At 43.4% G+C, this 14261-nt stretch overlaps 2 protein-coding genes across 5 annotated transcripts in view; one reads left to right on the plus strand and one right to left on the minus strand.

The window, feature by feature from the left end:
- PI4KA (phosphatidylinositol 4-kinase alpha) overlaps nucleotides 1-3746 on the minus strand; it is a 64797-nt gene extending 61051 nt beyond the window's left edge. For 2 of the 4 annotated variants that reach the window (XM_072879804.1, XM_072879803.1), the window contains exons 1-2: nucleotides 3505-3745; nucleotides 755-871 (exon numbers count right to left, since the gene is read on the minus strand). In XM_072879804.1, the coding sequence (XP_072735905.1) occupies nucleotides 755-871; nucleotides 3505-3720 (333 nt within the window). In that variant the 5' untranslated portion in view covers nucleotides 3721-3745. Of the gene's footprint in view, nucleotides 1-754; nucleotides 872-1694; nucleotides 1713-3504 lie in introns of those variants that run through there. The other 2 variants (XM_072879807.1, XM_072879806.1) reach the window with 2 other exon arrangements.
- A 290-nt stretch (nucleotides 3747-4036) lies between these two features.
- On the plus strand, nucleotides 4037-14261 carry SNAP29 (synaptosome associated protein 29). The gene is made up of 5 exons (XM_072879971.1): nucleotides 4037-4541; nucleotides 6067-6263; nucleotides 7014-7099; nucleotides 8185-8289; nucleotides 9993-14261. The coding sequence occupies exons 1-5, from the start codon at nucleotides 4323-4325 to the stop codon at nucleotides 10148-10150; spliced, it is 765 nt and encodes a 254-aa protein (XP_072736072.1). The 5' UTR covers nucleotides 4037-4322; the 3' UTR covers nucleotides 10151-14261.

The raw sequence follows: 14261 nt of genomic DNA on the forward strand, positions 1-14261 counted from the left end.
GCTTTGAAAACATCATAAAAATGCTACAAAACATGAATATGGCTGCCTTATTTAAACTTCATACTACAAAAAACACAAAAAGGACAACGTTAATAATAGGCATGCAAGCTGTATCATAGTAAATAGATACTAAATAGGAGGAAATTCAGGCCTGATGCAAACCCTAGCGACATTAAGCAACTTAAAGTGAGGTCTAATGCCTTTGGACCTAGGACTCGGTAGAGCCTTCCTTTCCTCTGCACGAAACAATACCATGCCCAGAGTTCGAAAGGAAGAGAACCAGCTTGTCATAAACAGGCTGCCAGATGCAAAAGGGATGTTCGCATACAATGCAGCCTACGTGCACTGTTTGTCTTTTTATCCTGGCTAGTGCCAGGCATGAACAGGCCTATTACAAACCTGACATGCAGGAGTACGGTGGAACACACCTGCCATTTAGAAGCCTGTGGGGAAGAACACGCAATGACACGTATGGTTTGAGCAAATCCTCCTGAAGATCCTTTCCTTTCTCTCCTTAAGCTATGAGGACCAAAAAACACGACAGCAGTTTGGCTGTGGCAGTACCATGACTACCATCTATCACACTCGTCAGTACTGTCCTTGTGCTCTCCTGCCTGCATCCATCTGTTATCTCTGATCTTTTTATTTATTTTTATGGATAGTAAATACCAACTTTTAATTCATTGGACAACTACATTTGAATTCAACCAAAATCTTTCAAGTTAAATGGAGTTAGCCTAAGTGGTAAAAATACCTGAAGGTCAGATTCAATTAGAAAGATTCCTAAAGCAATCACAGCATCTCTGCGACGTTCATCTAACTGGAAAATCCCATGGAAATCCACTGGACACATACAGAGCAGTTTTTGTACCTGAAAAACAGCGGAGGGAAAGAACAGTGGAACAAGACCAAAAGTGTCGAAACAATCCAAGGGAACAACAGTACCTGTGTTAAAACTGCCTTCCAAAAATCCACCAGTAGACCTCAGGAAAGCAATGCAAATAGCTCCCAGCTTCTCTTTTATGGAGCAGAGCTAGCCGCCATGCCCGTGCCCTAGAGCACGCCAAGCAATGGGCCTACTAATGGGTAGCACTAATACAATTGCAAGTATTTCCACAGCAGAGGAACGAGCTGACAGGCTGTGCTTGTCAAGACTCATTCAGACCTGCTGTGTTTGAAGTGGACAGTAGTCTTTCCACCTTCTGGAAGACAGATCGTTACCCTCCTTTAGTCATCAATCTTCATGAGAGCATCTAAGGGCTAGGGAAGAGTGATGAATGACAGTAACTAGAAAAAGACAGAAAAATCTCAAGTAGGTGTCAAACATTTTTACCACAACACAGGCCGATTTAGAAGTCTTCTTCAACACTTGATCAAGTTGTTTGTTCTGAAACTTTTCAGAGCATCACATTTACAGAGCTCGTTCCTGCATCCCTGGTACAACAAAGCCTTCCTTCCACTAATTCACTGTGCGTTTTGGATGTGCAAGAAATATGCAACAGGCACATATATCAATTTACTCAATCCCTGTAAACAAGAACCGGGTGGACGAAGCTTTGGTTACAGCTGCACCAATGCCTTCTTCATATACAGCACTGAACAATAAACCGTTACCTAGCTGAGTATGACTTTTGCTCAAATCCTTTTACCATAACTGATTAAGCTTCCAGAACTATTATTTTCTCACTACTTACCTATTATGTCACTCCATACCCAGCAAACACGCATCTAAAGAATATATCAAATCTCCCAAATACTTTGTTTCCCTATGGAACTGTTAAGAAAGGGAAAATGCAACAAGCATACTGTCTTTTTATAAATCTCCTTGATGATAATAAATATTACCTAAAAAGGACTGTCATAATAAATAGCTATGTTTGAATGACCTATGTCTAAAAGTCAAATTACTTCCTATTTAGATAGCTCTTTAAATATGCCGCCTTGACATTTCTAAACCAAGAAACTATTTCCCTAGAGGATTAGAAGAATTTACTGGATGTTCAGTGGAATTTAAGATTCTGGTCCTTAAACTGCTAGACCTCATAATTATAAGACCTGTAACACAACACAAATAATCCTCTTGCTCAACAGAAAATACAGCAGAGGAAAAGATGAACTTTTCAAAATACCTTCTGATGCATGTGTCCCACATCAGGTTAATATTTGCAACAACATGAATGAGTAACTTTAGCTAGATATGAACCGTTAAAATCATTTAACTCCTACTGTAGTCTCCCAAACAAAAAAACCCAAACAAACAAACAAAACAAAAAAAACAAATCCCTGGGTATTAGTGAACCAACAGCAAGGCCTAAAAAAATTATTCACAGTTGGCTGTGAGACTAACGGTACATTTCCAGAACAAGAACGAAGAAGCTTGCAACAGCTGGCCAAGAACAAGCACTATAGTTGTCATCGGCATAGAGCCGTGCTTTTCAACAGTTCAGTCGTCTTTCATTACTGCACGAGGCAATTTAGAAGTTCAGTCTGTGCTCAGAGAAGCCAACTCCTGAAGCACCAGGCTGTCCGTCTCTGCTCCCCGCAGCCGCACAGCGCTCGACGGCGGCAGCTGCTCCACGCTAGCAGTGGTGACCCACGAGGGGAGCGCCCAGAAGAAGATCCCCGTCCGGCTGTACGTTCCGCAGAGGTTTACCTCAGCCAGGCAGATTTTACCTTGAGCTGACTGTGTCGCTTGGATTTAACCAGATACGTGGAGTAAAGCAACCAGCCCTAATTAGGCTGAGACCAATTACGCCTACAAGGCCACGTTCTACAGATTTCAGGGACGCACAGCCACTGCGAGGACCCACGTTCCTCGCGAGGACGCGGGGGCTGCTCCGAGGGCACCGGCTGTGGCCGCCGTCCCCACGACATCTGGGGTCAAGATGGGCCACGCGAGCGTCCCGCAGGCCCGGCAGCCCCCACGCACACACCGAGGCAGCAGGCGTGCCGCAGCCCGCTCCCACGGCCACGGGACAGCCCCCGCCGGGCAGGGCAGCGTCCTGCCGGGCACAGGCGGGCAGGCCAGGCCCGGCCTCCCACGGGCGCAGCCACTGCCCCCGCGGGACCAGGGCACAGACGCACCCGCGGGCACGCGCGCTGGCTCTGACCCGCTTCCCACACGCCTCACTGGTCCCCAGGCACGACAGGGCCACGCGAGGCGGCCCGGACACCCCCACCTCACGCACGGCCACGACCCGCCACCCTCTCCACCCACGCGGCACAAATATTCTCCACAGGAAGGGCCCCGTGCCCCCCCGCCACGGCACCCGCGACGCCGACCCTTCCACACAGACTCCGCTCGCGCGACGTACACGCACGCAACCCCCACTCGTCGCATGACGCCCCTCCGCCCCACACACGCGGCTCCCACGCGTGACAACCCCCGAGTCCTCACAGACGCAGCCCCCACGCGAGACGACACCTCCCGCCGCCCCCGCGCACGCAGCCCCCCACGCCTGACGGCCTCTCCACACACACGCAGCCGCGCGGGACGCCCCTCACCTTCTCCAGCGGCGCCGGGCTCTGCACCGCCAGCGACCGCGCCAGCGACAGCACTGTGTTGAAGTAGAAGCCGCGCGCGCTGCCCGCGCTGCTCCCCCGCCCCGCGCCCGCGGAAGGAGCCGCGGCCGCCGCCGTGGTGGTCGCCGCGGCCGCCGCCGCCGCCGCAGTCGCCGTCGCAGCAGCCGCCGCCGCCGCCGCCACTGCCGCGGCCGCCATGTTGCGGGGGAAGGGCAAGGGCCGCTCGCCCACCGGCCAGCGCGCCCCACCCCCTCTCGCGAGATCACCGCCTGCTACAGGATCACAGAACGCCAATCACGCCGCGAAGATGGCAGCGCCCCCAGCGGCTTCGCTGCCGGCGGGTTCCCCGCCCCGCCCCTCGCCGGTGCCCCTCCCTCCCTGCCGCACCGCCCGCCCCCAGGCCCCCTGCTCTACAAATGGGCGCGCCCAGCCCGCCCCCTGCTTCCCTCCCTGCCACGGTAGTCCCTCCCAGCAACCGCCTTCCCTCAGCAGCGCTCCGGCGCGTCCGGCCCGCCCCAGGGAGGGGTGTGGGGGTGACGCGCGGTGGTTCCGCCCGGTGCGCGGCGGTGGCTGCGGCCTGTGGGCGGAAGGAGCGGGGCGGGCTGCGGCCTGAGGTGGGGGCTCGGCGGTGAGGCAGGCTCCGCTCGGCCCGGCCGCCGCGAGGAGCGAGGGCTGAGGGCCGGCTCCGCTCGGCTCGGCTCGGCCCGGACCAGCCGCCGTGAGGAGCGAGGGCTGAGGGCGCCGCCTCCCTGAGGCGCTCGCCGCGGACGCTTCCTCTGCGGCCCGCTGCCGGCGGTACCATGTCGGCTCCCCCGAGGAGCTACAACCCCTTCGCCGAGGACGAGGAGGAGGAGGCGGCGGCGTGGCCGGCGCGGGGCGGCGGGGAGGCGAGCGGCGCCGAGCGGCAGCGGTACCTGCAGCAGGAGGTGCTGCGTCGCTCCGCCGCCACCGCCGACAGCACCGCCCGCTCCCTCTCGCTCCTCTACGAGTCCGAGCGCATCGGCGTGGCCGCCTCCGAGGTGGGTCGCGGCGCGGGGAGGGGGCGGCGAGCCGAGGACGGAGCCTTCTCCCGGGGCGGCTGCGAGGGGCTGCCGCCTGCCGCGCGGCGTGCCCGGCTTAAACCTCCGGGCCCCCGGGGGTGTTCTTTTCCCTTTTCCCCCCGGAAGTCTCCCGAAACATATCTTTTTAGAGCTGTGCGGCGTTTCGGAGGCAGCGGATCCCTCTGTGCTGCTGCAGACTGATTTTCTGGGTGGAGGCGGTTTGTTTTTTGAGGAAAAAAATCCCAGTTAGGTCTTCATCTGTATAATACTGAGACTAGGGCTCGGCTGTGTTTTCAGCCGCTTTTAACAATTCTTACTAAGTCTTATTGATGGCATTTATGCCTGCCTTTATTTGACTAAAAAGGGTTCAGCAGTTCTTTTGATTAAATGCAGAGCCTGCCCTGTCAGTTGCTTGTGATGTGCTCGCTCACCCCGATTAATCATTTCCTGCATTCTTCAGGCCTTGTTTCAGAATAGAGTTTATACTCAAGACATCGCTCATAAAGGTCTTGTCCGTTGTGTCACCTGCTAATGGGATGCTTCCTTGAAGGTTAGCACTGCGGCTGCCGAAATTCACCCGAGAGCCTCCGCAAGCTGCAGCAGGTGCTTATGCTGAAGAGGGTTCTCGGTGGCACTTCCGCAGGCTTGTGGCCTTGTGATTCGTTTGTCCAGAAAAGCACAAAAGAGGAATAAAGCGTTTAGGCTTAACACAGGGCTCGTGGTAAAACTTGAGTTGTATGTGTTTGCTCTTTATTGAGGGCGAAAAGGGAATATTCAACTAGAATTCCCCGAAGTTTAGAGAGAATATGAACGCAAGTTCTTTGTTTTGCACTAGTGTTAGCTGCAGGCAACTTGCCTGCCAGAATTAACCTTTGGATTAGTCTGGAATAGTGTTTGTGCTGCTGAATTAGAAGAAAACGTGATAGTATATATCAAAATTCTGAAATCCTGTGCTGTGAGTATTAGCTAAAAGATTATTCCTGCAGTAGGAAAAAATTCTGTTTGCATTTATTTCCTTTGGTTATTCTGTTTCTAAATTATCAGGAACATCCCAGTAATGTGAAAATAGTGTCCCTTCCCAATGAAGGTGTCATTCACAACTAGAAATACTTCTGCTTGCTCATTTCCCTGCCATAAACCTTTGCGTTTTCACTACATCGCCCATCTGGTGCCACGCGCGTTCCATCAAGAAGAGATGCAAACGTCAACCTGACAAAAGGCCAATACAGAAAATTCCTGGATGCTGTTTGTAGTAGGTGTTGGGAACCTGGCACTGTGTAGTGATGAGGATTTTATAGCGGGTTAATGCTATGGCTGACTAGCAACTCCTGACTGAAATGCCCTGGAGGAACAGGAGTGAGGAAAAAATACTGTATGCCTTTAGAAATAATCTACACAGATTAAGGAACTCTGTTATTTTTCTTCAGAGTGTCTGTTAAAAATGATTGATGTTTCAGTTTATCTTGGCTTTACTAGCTTCTCTTTTTCTGTCAATATGTGTTAGGAGCTTGTACGTCAAGGAGAGGCACTGAAGCGCACAGAACAGATGGTAGATAAAATGGACCAGGACTTGAAGACTAGTCAAAGGCACATAAATAGCATTAAGAGTGTTTGGGGTGGCTTGGTAAACTACTTCAAAGCTAAACCTCCAGAGAGCAAGCCAGAGCAGAATGGAACCCCTGACTATTATGCTAACAGTAGGTAAGTAAAATAAACATTTTACTTGGGACTTATCTCCCACAGCATTTCTGAAATGTCACCAGAAAATCAGAACTTAAAAGAGTGTTGATTCTGTCAAGTAAACTCCTGAGATGGTGTCTAGCTCCCTTTTCCCTTTAACTCTGAGAAAAATATTTTTTCTTACTACTAGAAATATAAATAAAAGTATAACTTTGTATCTGTGGGAAATTAATTCAAACAATTACACAAGTAATTATTCAGATTCTTCTGAATTATCATACTTACTTCAGCCTTATCAGGAAATCATGATTTGTAGCATTGACATGCTTCCAGTGAAATATTATGTGTATTTCTCTAGCTTCTATTAAAAGCTGTAAATAAAAATTAATTGCTGTGAAATTACTGTGTCTTACAGTACTTGTCTCTCTTCAGCTGAGAAATTTATGTAAAGCCTGGTAATGCTGCTGGATTGATTTCCTCCTTCCCTTCCCCCTCCATCCTCCACTAGAGGAAAGGAATAGGTTGCCTCCAAGACAGAAGATACAGTTTTGGTTTTGATATCAAAGTTCCCATATGCTATTTTCAGCACTAAAGCAGCCAGTTCTGCTTTCCCTGAAGCAAATGCTAATAGTACATTTTAAAGGAACATTTGGATCAGGTCTAACAAATTTGCTGCTCTTGCATAAATTTGATACCTGTTCCTGTTTGACAGATTCAGAATGAGGCCTGTGGTCCATAGGAATGTTTTATTTTTATTCTCTTTATTACTAGATTAAAAGAAGCCATGATGTCTAGTAAAGAACAAGAGTCAAAATACCAGGAAAGTCATCCAAATTTAAGGAAGCTAGATAATTCAGGTTTGTTAACTTTATTTTACACTGAATGTCTGTCATCAACGTGGGGCAAACTTGCACAGTGGTGGAGGCAGAGACCCTTCAGCCTGCCCAACTCAGGATTTATGTTGCTGCCTGACATCTGGAGATTTGTATCCCAGCCTTCATGGCTTTGAATTCTAGGGAATTGTTTTCCCTAAAACTCTTTATACCCATACTGAAGATGTGAAAATTTTTTACTTGGATACAGATTTTATTTAGCCCTTCCTGTGGGGGATTTATGCTATATCCACTAAAGACTTTAAAAGCATCCAGTGCTTATATTTGCACAGAGGAGACTGTAGCCAAGAATCCACACAACATGCAGGCAGCCTTGTCCTACGTTTGCCAAAATGTTAACGTACACGTTCAGAGGTTGTCCTTTTTAACCATCATTTGTCATAGTTTTCAGATATGTTTTCTGTGTTATTTCAGACATGGACTATAACCCTTCATACTGAAGTCATTACTTCATTCACACAAAGAAGCGTGCAGGGTTCAGTTTTGTTCCCCATTCTCACAATGCGTTAACTTCTGCAGTGACTTCTTTGTACAAAGTAGCTGTTCCTTTTTAAAGTGAGGTTCAATTACTTAGTTTAGTAAGAGTGAGAAAGCAGCAGGGTATCTTTATAGTTGTAGTTCTGTAAGTACAGAAATGCTTTTTGGTAACATTAATCTCCATTCCACTCCACATAATACTGAAAGTCTGCCCAATAGAGAGCAGAAGTAACTCTTTGGTGGCTTGGCCTGGGGGAATGCTAACTGCTGGTAGAAGTTACCAACCTACCTGCCTTGTTGGGTGGGTGGCTGTTTTTCTTTTTTTCTCTCGACTACCTAGTGAAACTACAAGACGCAGCCCAAAAGAGAGTAATTGTAGCTTAATAACTGTTCATCTAGAGGGGTGCCCCATAGATAGTGGTGTTGGACTATGTTTGATACTCCTGCTGACAGGTTATGTGATTACATGGCAGCTGTGGTCAGAGTATTTTTAATAGCCCTTCTAAAACTTTAAAGCCTCTTCTTGCTATCTTTTTAATTATATAATATTCTGTATTCTATACTCTTAACAGAAAATTATTTCAGCAAAGCAGATTTAGTTTCTTCAGTGCAAAGGGATTCCTATCCGAAGAATGAACACCTGCGAGCGTACCACCAGAAAATTGATAACAACTTAGGTGAGTGAGAAAGTTGGAGCTGTTTGATGTAATACAATTTTCAAATTTTTGTTCGTAAGCCAGAGAAAATTACTAGGTAATATATTGCCAGCAAACACTGTTTCATTTAGTTCACGTGAAATTTTATAATTAAAAAAAGGCATTTGCTTATATTCTGCATTTCAAAACTATCTACGATAAAATATACGTTATTTGAATGGTAGAATGCTGTGGGATGTCTGTGGGTCAACTACTTGCAAATATTAATAACAAATCTAAGTTAGAAATGTATTTCATGTGAAACCACCTAGAAAGAAACTGGCTAGGATGCCTGGAGTAGTGTAAATCTACTGTGGGAACTGATACGCTATTGGCATCAATACTTCAACTCTTCTGCAACGTGCTTGTGCTTTAGAAATAGTTCGATTTTGAACTGTCCCTGAGCAAACAGACCAAGGGAAAAAAACCCACACCAAAAGCATGAGCCCCCTTAGATCATATATTGACAATAAGAAAAACACTCTTACCAAATGTGAATATGCTAGCAAATCTCTGTCATTTGAATAAGGAAATGGTGCTGAAGTATCCCATAACACTTACATTCAGGATATGAAAATGTTTCTTTGAATCATCCTGTAAGTTGACTGGAATATCACTGGGACAAGCAGGCTTATCCATCCATTCTGAAAAATCTTATTAAGCAGGTACTAGTAATATTAATAAGGAAATACTGCTTCAAATTGACATCCAGATTATACCAGTATGGATACTTACTACCTCTTTTTCTAAAGCTTATCGCTTACATTGGAAGATGCATTCAGCTTACCTAACTGGCAGTTAAACTCAGCTATTAAATTGTACATCAGTTTGGACCCAGAGAATTTACAACTGTGCTCAGCTTTTGAAATAAACATGTCTTGCAGAAAACAGAAGAATCAAAAGGCACTAAATATTTAATTTGTGAATTTGCTGCATTTCTTTTATTACTTCCCAAAACCATTCAGCTGGCTTTCTCTTCCTTTGTTCTGTAGCATAGATACAAAGTGCCTCTTTGCTTACATGTGTCACTGTTTAGCTGACCTACAAAGAAGAGATTGGAAAGAAATCAGAAAGAATAGATCAAAGAGAAATAGTCAAGCATAAGAGCTAGTGGAAGCACATTTGTTCTACTCCCAAGCTGTGCAAAACCTACTAGCCTCAGAAGCATTTGTACCAATCAATCATGTAATAAAATAGTTTCCTTGTAGCCAAATTAGAAAATCTGGAAATGGGATTTTTCCATCTGTGTTAAGTAACTGCTTAAATCTTCAGTGTATTGATGATATCTCTGCATGAAGTTTAATGGAAAACAATTGAGGTAGTGAGCATATTGTGTATACAGAGCTGAGGAAAGATGTACCCAATTTTCTATAAAATAAGTTTTAAAAAAAGAGTAAAAATTACATTACAGGGTATGTCACAGTATAAAGATCAAATTTGGTTTCAAGCATTTTTAGTTAACTCGTTAGGGAAAAAAGAAGGAAGTCATTATTTCTGGTAGTAATGCGGTCAAAGTGTTAGAATATCGGTGCTTCCACTGCTGGAGAAGGACACTCAGCCTTGAGCAGTTGTAGCTAACATTTCCTAACCCAGGGTTTTGGAGAAGAGGGAATCCTGATAGTGTCCATTTAAAGAGTGTGCTTTATACTGCTTTGATTCCTTATGGTCCCTCTCTTCGTTGACAGATGAGATGTCTTCTGGGTTGAGTCGTCTGAAAAACCTAGCTCTTGGTCTGCAGACAGAAATAGATCAGCAAGACGATATGCTGGATCGGCTAACAAAAAAAGTAGAGACGCTGGACATCAATATTAAAAGCACTGATAAAAAAGTCCGACAACTTTAAAGGATTTTTAGAATTTTTTTGTCCAGCGTCAGTTCTTCTTGGATGTCTTATCTCAACCGATACCTTAAAAAATCTTGGACAGTATCTGTTTCTCTTTTTTCTGATATGTTATTGATTTTGTTGTCATTAAAATTGCATAATCTTAAGTGCAGCATAAAACCTTAAATTTCTTCTTAATGTACATGGGAAGAGTACACGTTGAGTAAAATCTCTCAGCACTTGGTAAATGCTGTTGCGCTGGATGCCCTGCTCAGTTGTATAACTGTGCGCCACCTGCGCGGAGGAATTTACAGTCTACAAAGCTTCAGTGGCCTTGGCCTGGGAGCTGTGATGAGACAAGTAGCTGCATTTTGCCTCTGTTTTGGGGAGGGGGCAGGGGGAACAGAATGCACTGCTTTGTTCAGAACAAATGTTGCTAATTCTGTTTACCTACAGCTATTTTAAATTCTGAAAAAATGCCGATTTCCATCTGTAAAAATAATTCAAAGTGATTGTTCTCTGGCATTTCTGGGGCTTAAGGAACAAACTGTTCAGTGGAAGTTGTAAAATATCAAGGGTGTTATGCAGTATTGATAATATCCTGTGCGCGTTCCCTTTCCTAAGATGGCTTTTGTCAAATGGTGGATCCACGAACTGTGGTTTTTATGTTTGGGTCACTAAATGCTATCACCTTTACAGTATTTTCAGTAAGGATGTCTAAGGGTATCTTATGGTGTGCAAGAAATGTTGATTGACAGTGACCCAAAAAGTTTGGGTAACAAAATCAGGACTTAAACATAAGTGCTCTTAAAGGGCCTTTTGTAGAAATTGTCACCATCTGCTTTTTTATTGTCTGCTCTTTCTCAGCTTATTCAGTTAGGTGGTTATTTGAAAAATAGCTTCCATTTTAGAAATGGAGAGTTGGTCTGATATTGCACAAACAGATCATAGGAGATCGTTCTTTCATTTAATGTTTATTTCAAATGTGATTAGGGATGGCGCAGGTGCTGTGTTTTCCTAGGTAATGTGGCTGTTTTTAAGAAACTCGGCTATGGTTCACGTACTTCTGCATTGGCTTAGCAGGTATGAAAAGTTTCTGCAAATGAAGAAAAGCTCAAAAACGTTTTTGAGTCTTCCAGATACAAGTTGGGCCTTCCGATTTGTTTTATTCTTTTGTAAGTATCACTGTAGAACAAAATAATTGCAATTCTGCTCCAGCCTGAAGACATGACAATGACAACTTGCTGTCTGTCTTGAAAACAAATAAGTTTTTTCCATTCGGAGAGACCAAGGGACCTGTGTCAGTATTGCAACACTCACTATGACAAATGACAATGAGTGGCTAAGAAGAGATAGTTACTTTTTTGAGCTCGTGCCACATTGTCTTATGAATTAAAGGAAGATCTTGGTGTTTAGGGCTATCAAGCTTGTATCCTTCATGAACATCACATTCACGTCCTCCCCTGTCCTTTTTTCAAGGGATTTATTACCTTGAGCTCACTTGCTACAACGTGTACCCAATTGTTCAGGAGATAAAAGAAAATTTGAGCCTTTCTTGTTCTCCTGAAAGTTCACTTGTAGAAAAATAAATCACTAAAAAAGTTACACTTCTTGGACATAGTGTTACGGGAAAAAATATTATTCCTGGGATTACTAGCAAAGTAGAGTTGTGAATTAGATGGAAGGTGAGCCTCTGTTTCCCCTTATGTTACTGATGTCAGTGATTTAAGTCCCTAAAAATGTTTTTTGCAGGGACATAAAATTTCAAGAGCTGTTGAGTACCTTTAATTGCTTTTTAATTTTCACTTTGTGTCATTTATGCTCATTTGGAACCATAAACCACCTTATTAATATCAATGTATCTAACTTTTTGGGTGTATACCATGACTAATTCTCTCTTTGTTAGAATATTTACGAATGATATGATTTGACATGTCAAGAGAGTCGATACATTTGTTTAGTAAATGATACAATCATTAGTTTTCAAAATGTTAAGTACCTCAGTGAAGGAAGATTGAAACTTTGATTATGCCTGTTTTACTTTCTTATTTGACTTTCTCCTTTTAATAAAAAGGGTGAAAATACTTGTATTTTTTCTTATCCCAATGCTGGTTAACAAAAACAAACACTTGCATCTTAGAAAGGATGTATAAATTATCTCCAGAACAGAGAATACCAAAAAATTGCATAGTAATTAGTAACGCTCCTTTTAGTGTGAAATCTGCCTTCACCTGTTTGCAACTATTTCACAACTCAATTTTTTCTAAAGTAAGACTTTGGTGACTAGGATGTATGCTGAGACTTTCTCCACTAAGGTATGGCTAATGGAGGAAAAATGTAGCTGGAGGATCTAGTTGTGTTATGTGTAATAAGAAATGTGGGGCTTGAATCCAAGCAAAAATTTTTGCTGATTTAAGAGTGAAGTGCGTTGCTTTTCTGGTGTAAGCTATGCCATTTTTTTTAGTCTAAGTAATTTCACCAAATGAACTCGAGTTTTTGGTCAACTGTTTAGTTGCATTAGCATTATGGAATGTTTACTGCATCCTGGATATCTTTGATGCCTTTAAAATACAGGCAGGGAAGGGGAATAAAAAAATAAATCCCTATTTCTGCTTTGAGAACTTTGTGATCCAAGCAGACTAAAAAAACCAGGATCTCTGCCATGTGGAAGTTAAACAGAGGTCTAACTTCTCATCTCTTCTAACAATCCTGCTCACTGTCTTCAGTAATGTATGTCTTTGCTTAGGCTTTCCCGCTCCATTTATTGGTTTTGGTTTGGGGTTTTTTTTAATGGCTTTGTTTTAAAGGATTATTTCCCACATTGGATTTCTTTTGTGGGGAAAAAAAGATCGTGCATGGGTATGAATGCATTTCTGCTACAAACTGAATGCCCTTTCTCAGCTTTCATACAGCTGCTTTATGCTGATAAAGAACTTAAGTCTAACTGACATGAGGAGACAACACTATTTGGAATAGTGATGAACGGTTTTGCTCGTTAGAGTAACTTTCCGTCCTGCAGAAAGGCAAAATTTAAAGGAAAAAAACCACGTGATTTTTGCCTTTCCAGGAAATGTCGTTTTGCATGTGTTATGAAGGACTTATTTCAGTAGCTTTTCTTACTATTTCCTGAGATAGTTTTATTTCTTCTTGGATACTGTTGAAAAACTTACCTTGTGTAGGGTGTAGGACTTTCAGAAGAAATTTAATTTACACTCAAGTGCTAACTTGATAAGTTAAATGATTTTGCCTAAATACTCATCTTGGCATAGAAATTGGTGTCCTTGCAGGGAAACAGCTCTGGTTAATTTGGTTCTTATTGGCTTGAGTAGAAGTTTAATATTAAGGTCAGAAGAAGATAGCAAAAAATATATATATATTTTAAGTCTTCTTTATAAAAGGCGATTTTCTTGCTTCTCAAAAAGTTTGCTAACAAATTTTGAAGAGGTTTTAAACATCGGGAAGTAGCATACCCTTCCTAACATAGATATAAGACAACATACTCTAAAAATAGCAAGGAAAAAAAAGTGGGAATAACCAGTATCTGACTACTAGATTCCTAGGTGTATTTGATTTTTAAAGTTCCTGAGCATTGAATTGAATATTGTAACAAATGATGCGTAGCTGAATTTGAGTCTGTACTACAAAGATCTGTTGCTGTGCTGAACTCTATTGGCCTACTGAAATCGTTGGGATTTCACTATATGGTGTCGGGGTTTTTTAATGTGTGAAATTTATCTGAAATGTTTTGCTGCCTAGTAGTTTTTGTGAACTTATGTCATTTGTTATATGGTGAAATAGAAAATACTTTCCAACCACTCTGCCTTCTGAACAAACAGATTTTGTGGGCATTTTTACAAGCATGACATCATATGGAGGATATGTGTTCATTTCGACTTTGAGATATGTGGGGCTTAATTTTCAAAATCACAGGTAGTGATTATTTGTGTCTATGACTTTTTTAAATAGTACTTTAATTCTATGCCAGCCAGGTATAACACTTTTTACACAAATCAAATTGAAATACCTTTTCCTTTTATTTAAATGCTAAACTGGACTGTAGTTCAGCAATTTAGGAGATTGACTGAAATGAGTGTTGAATGGTAAGATGGTCAATAAAGGTGCTCATTGTTAA

This window comes from Ciconia boyciana, chromosome 15 (genome assembly GCF_034638445.1).
Source record: "Ciconia boyciana chromosome 15, ASM3463844v1, whole genome shotgun sequence".
In the NCBI taxonomy this organism is placed as follows: Eukaryota; Metazoa; Chordata; class Aves; order Ciconiiformes; family Ciconiidae; genus Ciconia; species Ciconia boyciana.